The sequence below is a fragment of the Chelonia mydas genome, chromosome 1 (genome assembly GCF_015237465.2).
Source record: "Chelonia mydas isolate rCheMyd1 chromosome 1, rCheMyd1.pri.v2, whole genome shotgun sequence".
Lineage (NCBI taxonomy): Eukaryota > Metazoa > Chordata > Testudines > Cheloniidae > Chelonia > Chelonia mydas.
Window position 1 is genome coordinate 106857368 of NC_057849.1, and position 14972 is coordinate 106872339.

Sequence of the window (14972 nt, forward strand, 5' to 3'; positions counted from 1 at the left end):
CCGCTTTGAAGAACAGTTCTTCAGGATGTCATCCAAAAAGAAACTTCAACTCCCAGCAATACCGTATCACCCTCTGGTACTGATGAACCAATCTCCAATACCACACACTTTGTCAGTATTAGATGGTACACAGAAGAAGCAAGAATCACAGACTGAAGAGGTCTCTCTTCCTCAACCAGCTGGTCCTCATTCTCCAGAGGAGGCAACTATGCCACTGCCATCATCATATGTTGATGACTTCAGGGCCTTCTAGGACCTCATGAAGTGCCTGGCAAATTCCCTACTGATCCCCATGGAAGAAGGCCAGGAGTCCCAGCACTCTTTGAGTATTTTAACATCAATCCCCAGGGAAAGATTACTTTTCCAATTAATGAGGCACTATTAACTCCCGCTCGCACTCTGTGGCAAACACCTGCCACAGTTCTACCCACCTGTAAGTGGACAGATAAAAAAATATTATATTTCACCTAAGGAAATGGAGCACCTTTTTCCCATCCTTTCCCTCAGGGTGGACATAGCCAGCAAAGGGAACAGTCAGACTTGACTTAGACCTTCTCCTCTGGATAAGGAGTCCAAACACTGGACTTACGAGGCAGGAAGTACTACTCATCATCGGCTCTTCTATTTCAAATTGCCAACTATCAGGCCTTGATGATGGAAATAGGATTTCAACAACTACTCAAAATTCACACACTTTACTGAACACTTGCCACAAGACCAGAGAGACCAAATTCTGTCCCTCATTTCTGAAGGCCAGTTAGTTGTCTGCAGGCTGCTCTAGATGCTGATGACACGGCCTCTAAATCCATGACCATGACTGTGATTGTGAGAAGAACATCTTGGTTTCAGTCTTCTCGCCTCATGAGAAAGGAGCAGAATACCATAGACGGCCTTCCCTGTGCAGGGCACAAGCTTTTCACTGAGCACCTGGATGCCTCTTTCCACACCCTGAGGACTCCAGGGCAATACTCTGGTCTCCGGGAATTTGTCCCTGCAACATAAATACGTTTTAGCAGATCTCAAACCATTCAGCAATCCAGGCTGTTTCAATACCATCATGCCTTCTCCAAACCGTGGAGCCCTTCAGGAGAAGGCCTAAACCCCAAAAGAGAAGTCCACCTGCTTCTACAACTATCCAGTCTGCACCTCCCTCTAAGAGGCAGTTTTGATACCTCGGTTGAGGGCATCGAGCAGCCTCCTCCACCACATTCTATGTGGTGCAATCGTTCCATCCAGCCTAGCTTTTGAAACTGCCTGCCCCAATTTCTACTTGCCTGGGAACATATCACCTCAGCAAATAGATTTTGTAGGTCATCAAAGTGGGTTACACCATACACTTCCACTCTACCCCCTCTCCTTTTCTCATGAGGAGCTCCTACAACAGGAGGTACAGTCTCTTTATTATTGGGGGCGATAGAACTGGTACCACTCGAGTTTGTCAGAAGAGGGTTCTATTCCAGCTATTTCTTAGTCCTCAAGAGGCACAGAATGTGGAGACCAATCCTTAACTTCAGGAATTTGAACAACTACATCCTTGCACAGCATTTTGGAATGGTGACTCTAGCCACCATTATTCCATTCCTAGATCTGGAAGATTGGTTTGTTGCCCTTGACCTACAAGATGTCTGCTTTGTTAGCCATCCACCATTCCCACAAGTGTTTTCTACACTTTGTAACAGGATAAGATCACTACCAATATTGAGCCCTCCCCTTCGAGTTCTCCATGGCCTTGAGGGTCTTTACAAAGATCCTCTTAGCCATAGCAGCTTGCCTTTGTCACTGGAGCATGGCAGTATTCCTATACTTGGACAACTGGCTGATCAGAGGCCAGTCAGACCTACAGCTTCAGTAGGCAACCTCCAAAGCACCACCTATTCCAACCTCTGGGCCTTTTCATCAGTTACAAGAAATCTATTCTAACTGCAATCCAACCCCCCCACCCCCACCAAAAAAAAAAAAAATCATTATAAAGGCACTACCCTGGACTCCCTATCAGCCAGAGCCTACCTATCCAAATACAGGTTTTCCACACTATCCAGTCTAATCTTGATGGTACGGTGCAGTCCACAAACATCTGTAAGGACTTGCCTGCAACTCTTGGAACACGTCAGCCTCCACATTTGTAGAACCTCATGCAAGTCTGCATCTCGCATGTTTTCAAACATGGTTAAGATCAGTGTGTACTCCAAGCAGACACAGCCTTTGCAAATGCATCACATTATCGCAGAAGATTCTAGACTCCCTGACTCAGGAAGAACCCTTGGAAGGTTTCCATGGGAACTCCCTTCTCTCAGCTTCCACCAACACAGATTCTGACAACAGATACTTCTCTATTGGAACAGGCAAGCCATCTTCAAGGGGTTACCATGCAGGGCGAACTACATCCAGGGCTACGCCCCATATCAACATCCTGGAGTTAAGAGCAGTATGGTATGCTTGCCTGCTCTCTTACACAAGGCTATTCCATCAGGGTAATTCTGAGCAGCAGGGCAGCGATGTATTACATCAATTGACAGGGTGGAGCAAGATCCCAGTCTTTCTACGCAGAGGCGCTAAGGTTGTGGAGTTAGTGCATCTCACATCAGATAGAAATTTCAGCAGTCTCTCTCTACCAGGCTTCCATGCTGCAATTGCAGACGCTTCTGGCAGGACCATGAATGGGAACTCAAAGACATTGTCTTCCGCAGCATCTTCCAGACTTTGGATGTCTCAGCAGTGTCTTTGCCACTTTGGACAATGCAAAATGTCACCTTTTCTTCTCCAAGAGGGGCTTAAGGCTGCAATTCATTGGGAGAGGTTCTGATAACACCATGGCACCTTACTTTGCTGTACGCTTAACCCCTCTCTACCTCTGATCCTCAAGACTTTATTCAAACTGTGTCAGCAAAGAGTGAGGCTCATCCTCATAGCACTGGCCTGGCCAAGACAAGTGTGATACTCAAACCTACTTCACCTCCCAGTTGCAACTCCTCTCTGACTCCTTCAGGAAGGATCTCCTGTTACAGAATTTAGGGACCCACTTCCATCCCAGCCCCTCCTCCCTGCATCAGACAACTTGGCTCCTGTTATCAAGCATGGAACTAACCTGATCTACTGCAGTTCAAACAGTCCTCCTATCCAGTAAGAGACCTCTATTGCCCAAAAGAACTTACCTTCAAAAGTGGAAATATTTCTATTCCTGGTGCTCTCTTCCATCTTCTCAAGCCTCAGAGTCCTGCTTTCTGCGATCACGGATTGTCTGTTACACTTAAAGACGCAAAGGCTATCAGTAAGCTCAATTAAAGTGCCTTTGGCCAGCATTACAGCCTTCTACTCACCCATCCATGGCTTCAGTCTTTGCCCATCCTACCTCAGCCAGATTCCTCCAGGGTCTTCACAACCTTTTTCCTCCGGCCCTTCAGTGGGACCTCAGCCTGGTTCTTAATGCCCTGAGGAAGCCTCCTTTTGAACCAGTGGCTACTTGCTCTCTCCTCTCCCTCCCCCTTAAGACATCATTCCTCATAGCTGTCATATCAACCAAACGAATGGGAGAACTCGGCATTCTTATGGCTGACCCACTATATGCCATCTTATATGGAGACAAAGTCACACTGTGTCCCCATCCTCATTTCCTCCTGAAGATTTCTTCAGAATATCCCATTAGCCAAGAGATTTGCCTACCAGTCTTCTACCCAAACCACATGCCTCCAGAGAGGAGACCAGCTTTCACATACTGGATGTCAGAAGGGTCTGTGCCTTCTACCTTGATAGGACTAAGACCTTTCAGATCTCTGAGGTTGTCTCTTCATCCTCTCTTCAAATTATAACCTTTGTTTGGAGATAAGTCATTTCTATCTAAATGAGTTTCAGGCTGCATCTTAAACTCTTATGAATCTGCAGGTATGCAGCCCCCTCAGAGAGCGACAACACATTCCACGAGGCCCACTACACATCTCTAGCTCTTCTGAAAGAAATTTCCACAGCAGAAATCTGTAGCTCTACTGCTAGACCATTCATACCTTTGCAAAGCATTATGCCAACTCACCTGCTTCCAGGGATGATACTACCTTTGGCAGTCTTCCAAGCAGTCCTGGACTTGGCTCCTCAGCACTCCCTTCTTCAATTAGATACTGCTTGAGAGTCCCCTACCGTGGAGCATACACAGGGACATACACTGAAAGGAGGAGGAGCAGTTACTTACCTCACACTAACTTGAGTTCTTCAGGATGTTTTGTCCCTATGGATGCTCCACTTCCCGCCCTTTTTCCCATCTGCTGTGGAGTCTTCCAGCTTTGCAGTCAAAAAGGAAACGAATGGCGGTGGGTCCATACCTCCTTAAATGCCCTTGTAAGGAGGCATGAGGCACTGCTCTGCACAGGTGCAGGCCTGTGGACACTATTGGGTATTCTCTGGTCGAGAGCACATGGGTGCATGCACATCCTATAGTGGAGTATCCATAGAGTCAAAACATCTCATAGAACTCATGTTACTGTAAGGTAAGTAACCTCTTCTTGGCTAATCCTTCTGACTGGTTACTTTTTAATCCATTTGTTCCAATATCTCAATCATCATCACTCACTGAAAAGAGTAGATCTTGATTAGGTATCTCCCCAGTATCATCCTTAGTGACTTCTTTGCATCAATTTAATTTCTCTGCAATGTCCTTATCTTAATTGTTCCCTTTACTTCCTCTAGTCCAGCAAACCTACTAGTTGTCTCACAGACTTTCTGCTTGTGATATTATTTAAAGAATGACTTTTTTGTTTCTGCATCTTTGACTGTTTGCTCTTCAGATTTCCGTTTTACTTCTCAATTTCGGTCTTACATTTTGTCAGCCGTAACTTGTTTGTTTGGCTCCACTTTTTTTTAAAAAAAACGGTAGTTTCAAAAATAACTTTCATTTCTTGCTGACGTTCAGGTGTGAAATTAGTTCTTATATTAGTGTTCTGTGGATGCTATCCAGTATGCACACAGAGGTCAGTGTAGTCTGTAGTTATGCTTTCATTGTATCAGTGAACAAAGACTTGCTACAGAACTAGCAGCAGAATAATCAGACACTTTATAAATGCTGAAATTTGACGAGTCTAGAGAGAAACAGACCAGTTCATTTGCTGAAAATTAGTTGCACCAAAGGGGTCTGCACTTCTATTTGAAATTTTTTAGGGGTCCACAAATTGAAAACCATTGCTCTAGGCAGTCCACTCAAAACCTCCTTTTCTCTGTATGTGCCAGGGAAAGGAGGAGCTTGTAGTTTTAGTGCCTCATCTTCCTGAGTCTTGCCTCCTGGGGTGTCCTTCAGGTGGCCCAGCTCAGAACATCTCTCTTCCCTACCTTCCCCAGGGCCAGGGAAAAGGACTCAGGTTTAATGGCTCATGTCGCTGGGCCTCAGCCCCTATAATGTTCTAGGGGCAGCTCAGCTGGCCAACCCATGCTTATGGCTCTCTCTGCTCCCTGGCTAGTTTAGGCTAACCAAACTAGTTTAAAGCAAAGGAGTACTTGTGGTACCTTAGAGACTAACCAATTTATTTGAGCATAAGCTTTTGTGAGCTACAGCTCACTTCATCGGATGCATTCAGTGGAAAATACAGTGGGGAGATTTCTATACATAGAGAACATGACACAATGGGTGTTACCATACACACTGTAATGAGAGTGATCACTTAAGGTGAGCTATTACCAGCAGGAGAGCGAGGGGTGTGTGTGGGGGGACCTTTTGTAGTGATTTTCAAGGTGGGCCATTTCCAGCAGTTGACAAGAACGTCTGAAGAACAGTGGGGGGAGGGGAATAAACATGGGGAAATAGTTTTACTTTGGGAGTGAATGGGTCATTACACAGTCTTTATTCAAGCCTAAGTTAATTATATCGAGTTTACTCCTTTTCTTTTTGCGAATACAGGCTAACATGGCTGCTACTCTGAAACCGAACTGGTTTAGGTGCTCACTGGTGCTGGTTGAGAAGCGCTGGGAGGGAGGAGACTGGTGCTATGCCATTGTGGCCCCTCTCCCTTTTTACGGCACCTGGGGTCTTGGTGCCGTGGGAGCTCTTGCCTCTTGTGCCACCACTGACCACTCCCAAATGGCGGGGGACAGCAGAATTGGGAGTGATGGCTTCTCTCTTGCTGCCTCAGGCCTGGATGGTAACACCAAGGTAGTTGTCCAAGGGCGCTCTCTTGTTGGAGAGTCCAAACGTGCCAGACGCAATGGAGCCCTTCCCGGGGCCGGAGTCAATAGCACCAAGCGAAGAGCAGGTATTTCCAAGTGGCCCAGCACAGGTCATATTCTGCCAGTGTCTCTGTGTTGGGGATCACCCCTGGTCAGTTTTCTTCTGCTGCTTTCTTGGTACCAGATAGGGAGAGCGGTGTCAAGAGTCTCTTGCAGGAGTGGTCGTCTTTGGCACCAGGGATGACTGTCGGGGCTGGGAATACCAAGAAGTCCAAGGAACATCCTTCCTTGGCACCAGAGAAGCAGAACAGCATTGCATCTGTCTAAGAGAAGCTGGTATGCTTCTTACTGAGGCCAAAGTACTTGGTGCCAAGTTGGCCTGGCTTGGCTCTGAGGAAGGATGAAGTACCACCTCCATGAGGAAGAGCTTAAGCCTGGTATCCCTGTCTTTCTTAGTGCAGGGCCTGAACCCTTTACAGATCCTGCAGTGCTCCTGCATGTGGGCCTCCCCCACCGACTTGAGGCAGCTGCAGTGGGGGTCACTAACCAGCATCAGCTTATGGCATGACACACACAGCTTAAACCCCAGGCACTGAGGCATGTCCCAATGCCGTGGAAGGGCTAACTGCACTAAGCATGGTCCACTAATCTAACTAACTTACTAACAAACTAACTGAAACGTAACCACTACAAATAACTATGTGCAGGCGATAGAACGAAGTCCACTGAGAGAGGTACTTGCAGGGAATGCAAGGATGAACTGAAGTTCTAATGACGGTCCTGGGTGGAAAGAAGGAATTGAGGGGGTGGCAGGCCCCTTAATACCAGTGCTATGAGCACATGACTCCAAGGGGTATCAGAATTAACCTGACAGATGCCACTGAGGGTAAAACTTTCTGGCGGCTCTGCTCGGGGTGAGCACTCACCTACTTTGGAATGGACATGAGCAAGCACTTGAAGAAGAAGGGGAGAATTGGTAGTAACAAATATAAAGCCCTCCCTCCCCCCCCAGGAAAAAGAAACGCAGTACACAGATACAAGATAGGAATGGACTTAAGCACTCACCCATTACACTAAAACAAGCTTGTTTTTATCTTGTCCTTCTGTCCTAATATTACTTTTCATATAATTGAGTACTATATCACTGGGGAAGGGGGGGATTTGAGGGGAGAAACATTTACAATGGGATTTCTAGCCTGACAAGGGTCCGTAATATGGAAATGTAAGAACTAGCATAAGGTGGTAAATAAGGATAAATGTGCTTCACTCTAACACTGAGAAACTCTTATAACTGTAGAAAATGTAAGCGTCAAGAAGGTAAATGGAAGCACTGAAGAATCTCTGACTTCTCTTACTAATTCTTTCATGCATATAAATTATGTTAACACTAAATTCAGTAACAAGACAGCAGTGTATTCCAGATTAATTTAATTTTTACTGCAACCCTCCATAAGCCACTACCTTCTGGGATTGTGCAAGGTTCTCCTGTGTAAGAGTGTTTAAAGGAAATTAACATAAGTTTTTTCCTTTTTCCTTTAGTCAAAATCCTTTTCTAGTGGCTGCATTTGGAGCTTGTTCTCTTACAAGGCAATGTAACAACCAAGCCTTTCAAAAATGTGGACGTTCAATGACTACATCTGATATGATTTCAGAAGTTGGAACAGCTTTTAACAAACTTTTTGAAACCTGAAGCCAAAGCACCAGAGTGGAAGGAAACGAAGAACATTGACTACAACAGTAATTACATTTACAGTAGAATATACATAAGTAATGCACCCTTTCAAGTGCTGTAGCAGCATTGGTATGCTAGGTAGATTTTTTTTTTAAATAGAAAAAATGATTAATGTAGATAGTTTTTTAAGAGTTTGGAATACAAAAAATGTTTTGGCTGAAATATGCTGTAGTTGCAGATCTGTTATATAATATAATAAAACTAAAGTGAAAGTATTCCTCTGTTCTTTTTCATAGTTATTGAGCAATAACTAAAGTGTGTGTGAACTGCAAAAATGCACTTGATACTTAAGAAGAAAGTAAAATTCTTCCACCAGCTGAACTGAATTTCTTGGCTTGCACCAAGGTTGTCATGATTTTGTTATTAGACTTTGTATCTAGAAGTAGCTACTGCACTTCGTATTTCTCCACATTCATATTTTCCCCTTTTTACAGATGCCTCTTTGGAAAGGAAAAGCTTGAGTTGTTTTCCATTTTGAATGTAATTGGTTGCCTTTGCCCATTCCTAGACACAGGCAGCAATAGCTGATTTGAAATTCTTGCTCTTTGTTTTTCAGAAAAAATGAGGCTCTCATTTTAAAACGTAGAGGAGGGGGGAGCCCCCTTAAAATAAGGATTTACTCTAGAAGTGTTGGCATGAAAGGTAGGAATTATGGTTAGCTGAAATAACTTACTTTATATTCCATCTGCTGCTCTAGACTGAAATTTAACATGGAGCACCGTGTGTGTGTGAAATGTAATCATTTGAAGAAAAGGTACTAGGTGTGGTGAGGAACTAGTGATATTTAAATGGTCAAAAATGTCAGTGGGGGTAGACGGTTGGGTGCTTTTATGCCAACTCAAACTGCTGGAGTAGAGCTCTGAGCACATTGCTGTATGTATGCGTATGTGGCTATTTATTGCCTGCATAAATAATAACTGAGGAGCCAGAAAGCTGCATTTAATTATACGACATTAGGGCCATGCAGGCAGTCAAATACAGTTAGTCCACCAGGAGACTGTACTGGGCCTGGGGCGGTCAGGCCTGGGCCATAGCAAGGAGTTTTTTTAAAGGCTTTTGGTGGATCATCATTTAACAGAGGCAGCACTTTAGTGTCAAGGAGGACAGGTCAGCACTTCCGTGCATGTCTCTTGCTGGCTGGCTGGCTGAGTAGATGGCAGGCAGGAATAAATCAGAAGTTCAGAGAGATTTGTGCAGTACGGGGTTCTTAAACTTCTGGATGTACAGCTTAATAGTGAGGTAAAACTAATTTGTGGGGGGAAGTCAGAAGTACGTTTCAGTAAGTACCAACTTACTGCCCTATGGTTTAAACCTACAGTCTAACTCAGTGTGCATATTCATTACAGCATAGGGACTAATTTTGCAAACTATTAATTATTAGATGCTACATATTCATTTAAACCATTTTTCCAGTAGCTTATTTCTAGAATAGAGTTTAGTACCCTATATATTAGTCAGATTGCACTTTCACATCTTGTAATAACTTCCTTCAGTGAACACATTCAATCAGAAAGGCTGTTCTGAGTAGCTCTGGCCCTTATAATTCATATTTTTGGATGCACTGTGACTACTACCTCACCCCAATGCGTTTTTGTTTTTCTTTCTAAACTGGTAACCTATTTTTAAAATAGGTTTTTATGTTTGCTCATTTTATTCTGTTGGGGTTCTAAGACTTTTAAAATTAGAGCAGTTGTTTACTCCTAAGAAAAGACTTTGCAGTGTTTTACCAAAGCACTGGTTTGTAAACCGTCTACTTCCCTGGGGAACAGAAGCTATTGTCATTTTCTCCCCTTGGAATTACTTTTGAACTCTAATTCCTAAAATCAAAAAAGTTAAACAGTTTTAAAACAGTTGTTGAATTGATTTTAAAATGAGGTTTTTGTATTTGGTATGTAAGAAGTATTATTTCTAAATTACATTTGTAGGTAAAGCCAAATCAAATAAGACCTTTTGGGTTTGGTTTTTTTTTTTTTTCCCAAAATGAAATTGCTTGATATCAGAGGTCAGTATAAATTTCAATTTGCCTTTGTTTTAACTATACACAGAAGTAACTTTGTTATTCACCATTGTATACAAATTGTTACAAGTTAATTTTAAAAGATTCTGGAAATGTAGCAAGTTTCTTTCCATAGGAAATAAAAATATAGCAAATAAAGCAAAACTGTTGTGTACTTCATTTGCAGTGGCTTAGTCACATAGCACCTGCAGAAGCTGAAGAGACTTTTAGCTGAAGATGGTTTATCCTCTGTACCCATTCTCTTTTATTACTGACAGTCGATAGCAATTTTTATATGAACAGTATCATGTGTAGAACCCATTTACAACATGCCAAACCCGGCTCATAGGCTAATTACTTAGATTATAGATCCCCTTTTTACAGTTGCTGCATTACTTGAACAAAACCACCTGTGTTACTACCAGCTTATTTCACAATACATGCAGGAAAAGATCAATGCCTTCTCAAAGGGAAAAAGCAAGTTGTGGCAAGCAGAGAGGTATTTAAGTTAACACTATTTATTAATAGATACACAAGTTTCTGCAGAGTTCTTTTTTGAAAGTTTGATTGGAAAAAAATTAATTCACAGTGGTTCCTAAAGCATTCACTGCCACATGATCAGTCCAGTCATGGCCCTGTGCTATATCAGCTGTCATTTTCCGTTCTTTGCTCTGCTCTTCTCTGATCTACCACTTCCCATGTGGAAGTAGTACCCCGGTCCTGTAAGAATAAAGTGGGTCAAACCCAGTAAGTTTTTGATTACACACAGTACTTTGTACCTGGTTAAATTATTTAAATCCCTAGAAGCAGCCTAAAAGAACCTGAAACATTCTGTATTAAGCTCAAAAGGCAAAAATGCTGATTACATTTTAAAAAAAAGTAGGTACTTGGAAATATGGCTTTCTAATAATCTAGTGTCACTATTGATCAAGTTTAAAAAAAAAAAAGGTGGTCCCATCTATTCACAGAAAAGATCGTAAATTACATTGGGTTAAGAGGTGAAGAATTTTTCAAAATGATGGCTGCGTTACGGGGGGGAGGGAGGAGGAGTGGACACTCCTCCGTTTAGTTTAAATAATATGGCACTGACATGAGAAAAATATTGCAATTTCAGTTCTAAAATATTGCTGAGACCACATTCTGTGATAGCTGTATACTGGATGAGGTGATTAACATACTGTAATGCCTATTTTTAAAAAAATATTTAGTGTGTGCCTTCTCACACTGAAGTAATCACAAGTTATCAGAGTTAGTTTTCATGTTTAAAACTTTTGCAGAATCAAAACAAAATATGCCTCCTTTATGGCCACTAAGAGAATAAACTGCCTAGTACATTTTGAGCTCTTTAAACTTCAAAAGAATGACATGAGGTTGAATATTTTTGAAAAAGTATGATAGTCCACTTCTGCCTACTACTATTACCTAGCCATTCAGTTGCAGTTTTGGGAAATGAACTCTTCAGAGGCACTTTTAGTTTAACAAGTGAAGTTCTTAACAGGCCAGGCCAGTAATGGAGTTTTCAGATCTACCAATTTGACTGGTAGTCATGAGGGATATTTAAAGTAGAATGCAGAATTAAATATATATCATAAAACAGAAAATTAGAGTTTGTTACATGAGCAGATTAAAGGAGACAAGGGGGACATAACAGTTTTCAAGTACATAGAAGGTTGTTACAAGGAGGAGGGAGAAAAATTGTTGTTGTCCTATTCTCAGAGGTTAAGAAGCAATGGGCTTAAATTGCAGCAAGGGAGGTTTAGGAACAAGTTCCTCACCATCAGGGCGGTTAAGCACTGGAATAAATTGCCTAGGGAGGTTGTGGCATCTCCATCATTGGAGATTTTTAAGAGCAGATGGAACAAACACCTGTCAGGAATGGTCTAGATAATACTTAGTCCTGCCATGAGTGCAGGGGACTGGACTAGATGACCTCTCGAGGGCCCTTCCAGTGCTAGGATTCTATGAATTACTAAAGGAGTAGCAAAGACAATATTTTCTCAAAACCTTTATGTTGATTCCAAATGCAGCAAGGTCTCGCCGCAGGTTGTCACAAGCCTGCAGAAGGGGTTCTCGCTCCAGCAGTAACTGCCGTCTTCTTTCTCTCTCTTCCTGTTTTGTTTCCTTTGCTAGAATGGTACCTTCTTCCACCTGCACTGCTTCTGTTGCTCCAGGCATAGCAAGAGCATAATTACGCACCTTGACACGGAAGCTCACTAGCTCATCAATCACACTGGAAAGCATAGCTGAATTTTTGTTTTCTGGTACAACCTATAAATCAAGAGCAGCAGCGTTAAAACATTGCATCAGAAAATGAGTTAAGCAGTATTCATTCAACTCTGAAGTAAGGCCTTGTCTACACACAGGGCATGTGTACATTGCAATCAGGAGTCTGATTCCAGCACAGGTTGGCAAACCTCCACCAGCTTTTATCAAGCTAACAGCTAAAACCAGTAGCGTTGTTGCAGTGATGCAGCCTCCACAAGCTGCCAAGGACCCTGGGTACATACTCATATTACATGTTCATGCCATCATGTCTTCACTGGTATTTTGAACTGTGCAATCTAGATTAAAGCTGGAGCAAGTAATGCTAGTCCATGCTGCAATCACACTTATTGCAGTGCAGGCATACCCAAAGTTGTACGGCTTTAGCTATACTGGACACAGGTATAATGGTGTAACTGTGCTTATGCTAATGTGACTTCTGGTATAGGAACGGGAATAAGATATACTGTTGTGAGGCACCTTTGCACCAGCATCTTATCCATTTCCAAATCCCTCCTTAAGACTTGACCTTGAGATGCCTACAGAAACTTTACCATCCAACAATGGGTAGGCAGGTGGCAAACTCAGACAACTACTCCGGGCTTGTCTACACAGGGAAGTCATTCCAGAATAGCTATTCCTGATTAACTCCAGCTGTGGATGCTCTTATTCCCGAATTAGCTTAATCCACTTCCAAAGGCAGTGGATCTGGCATGTTTGTAGTAGACCCAAACAAACTGTCATCCCTTTATCAAGGCATCATTTCCATTCAATTACAACAAACTCTCTTCCAGAGAAACCAGGCACAGAGTTCTCTGTCTTCTAATCCTACCCCGCACCACCTGGAAGCCCCAGAGAACCCGATACAGCATCAAAAGGCTAGAAAAGCATGTACCAAGCTAGGTACAAAGGCCACAGAATGCAGATGAATGTCCTACATGAAAATTACACGATTCCCCCAAATACAGTAAGACACCAAAAAATAACACGACAAATGCATAGACTAACAGCCAGCTCCTAGCATACACAGCTGTTCAGAAGCCACTCTAACACAGTAATACAAAGGAACCACCTCAATTTATGGCTGAACAGTTACTGATTTTAAAAGACTTGTGAATGAATAGCTGCGTGTGTGTACACACTATAAAAAATTACAATATGGATCTGATACCTCACAAAAGGAAATCTGCTCCCTGTTTAGAATTTAATAGCATCTGCAAATTTTAGGATCCACGGAAAACAAGCCTGGAACAGCTCCTGTCCTGTTTATTTTTTAAATATATAATATTAGATTATTGCCTTTGGCTTTTAGCATCTCTCCGCATAGCACTCTTGCTCTGGCGTTTCACTGGTTTCCTTTTCCTCCCCATTTCGATCTTATCGAGTACTTAAGTACCTCAGTCACAAACATATTCTTGTTTCACTCCCCAAACTCATTTCCACTGCACCAATGCCGCAATAGAAGATGCGCAGGAATATTCCAGAGCAGAATTCAGCCCATGCTTTGTTCTATACTGTTCATCTGTGTTTAATTTTCCTTCTCTTCTAAACCACATAATTTACATCTGTATCAGTGCAGATCCTTCCCTCGGTGTTTCTGCATCAGTTACAAAAATCAGAACCACCAGTTTCATCGACATTTTGCTTATATTTTTGTAAAATGTTCTCGTGCTACTATATTGTTGTTATAATTACAAACAATGACACCCATGATAGCTCTTGAGAGCGGTTTCATACCTGTCTGTCTCCAAGAGATATTCCAACAGTGTTAAAAAAGTCCTCTATATAGGAAAGCATGCTTCCATACACAACAGGGCTTCTAGGAGATCCACCTTCCTGTTACAAATCACAAAAACAAAGCTGGCTTACCCATACGGTTTATTGCAGGCCTCAAGCTGCCAATATATGGTTTGAAGTCTATGACCTTGACTACATGGGAAAATTTTACCAGTTATGCTAGTATAATCCACCTATATGGAAAATTATTCTGGTAGAAGAGTGGAATTTTTTTCAGTTTCACTTATGTCATTTGGGAAGGCTTTTAAGTTAAATCATAGACACTCCTATATGGGAATAAGAGTGTCCACGCCAGGGACTCATAACTATTGCATTTTAAATTCCCACTCTAGGTTATTTAAAAAAAACCACACACCCTTTCCCAGGTAGACAAGGCCTATGAGCATGAAGAAAAATGAAAACAAAATTAACAGCTGAAGGTTTTTCAGGTTAATTAATTACATCAACTGCTTCAAACATCACCTTTTGTCATGCTGAGTTAGGCACTGTGAAAGCCATTTTCAGACACCCTGACAGTATTTGTCTGCAAGACAGTGCTGGTCGCCCGAGGAGCAGCATTTGTGAACACGGATGCAGGCACACTTTCTCCTTTTCTATTTATCCAACATGAGCTCAACATTCAAAATTAACATGGCAAGAACAGGAGAAAAGATTTATGGGGACTAAGGCTGGCTAGCAAAGGGCAACGGCAAAATATTAAGTTGTAGGGTGTAGTGAGGTGCATCAAAATGAGGTATTTGGTGAGGTTTTATTTAACATCTTCATTAATGACTGGGATAAGCCATAAATAGCTTGAAATTTGCAAAGGACACTAAACTGGAAGAAGCTAGAACCAGCAGTCAGGAAAAAAAAAGATACAAATGGATCAAGAGCGATTAGGAACATGGGAAAAAAGCAAACAAAGAAATGAGTTCCGTTTAGGGAAATGCAAGCCCATATAGGTTGGCTGTGTGTGTAGAGGACAGGGACTATAGATTACATGTGTAGCTAGACACTGCAGTGAAAGGCAGGTGGTGTCCACACTTGCCATTGCGGTGTGCAGAC

General features: G+C 42.4%; 2 protein-coding genes across 22 annotated transcripts in view; one reads left to right on the forward strand and one right to left on the reverse strand.

The window, feature by feature from the left end:
- Positions 1-8088, forward strand: part of NAXD (NAD(P)HX dehydratase) — a 74732-nt gene extending 66644 nt beyond the window's left edge. For 8 of the 15 annotated variants that reach the window (XM_043535519.1, XM_043535510.1, XM_043535515.1 and 5 more), the window contains one exon: positions 7681-8088. In XM_043535519.1, coding sequence (XP_043391454.1) covers positions 7681-7831 — 151 coding nt within the window. In that variant the 3' untranslated portion in view covers positions 7832-8088. The remainder of the gene's footprint in view (positions 1-7680) is intronic. The other 7 variants (XR_005225078.2, XR_006287401.1, XR_005225077.2 and 4 more) reach the window with 1 other exon arrangement.
- The window catches only part of CARS2 (cysteinyl-tRNA synthetase 2, mitochondrial), a 66014-nt gene that overhangs the window by 12324 nt on the left and 38718 nt on the right, over positions 1-14972 (reverse strand). For 5 of the 7 annotated variants that reach the window (XM_037896877.2, XM_037896914.2, XM_037896925.2 and 2 more), the window contains 3 exons: positions 13869-13967; positions 11874-12137; positions 10372-10589 (listed from right to left, as the gene is read on the reverse strand). In XM_037896877.2, coding sequence (XP_037752805.1) covers positions 10515-10589; positions 11874-12137; positions 13869-13967 — 438 coding nt within the window. In that variant the 3' untranslated portion in view covers positions 10372-10514. Of the gene's footprint in view, positions 1-10371; positions 10590-11873; positions 12138-13868; positions 13968-14972 lie in introns of those variants that run through there. The other 2 variants (XM_037896898.2, XM_037896887.2) reach the window with 1 other exon arrangement.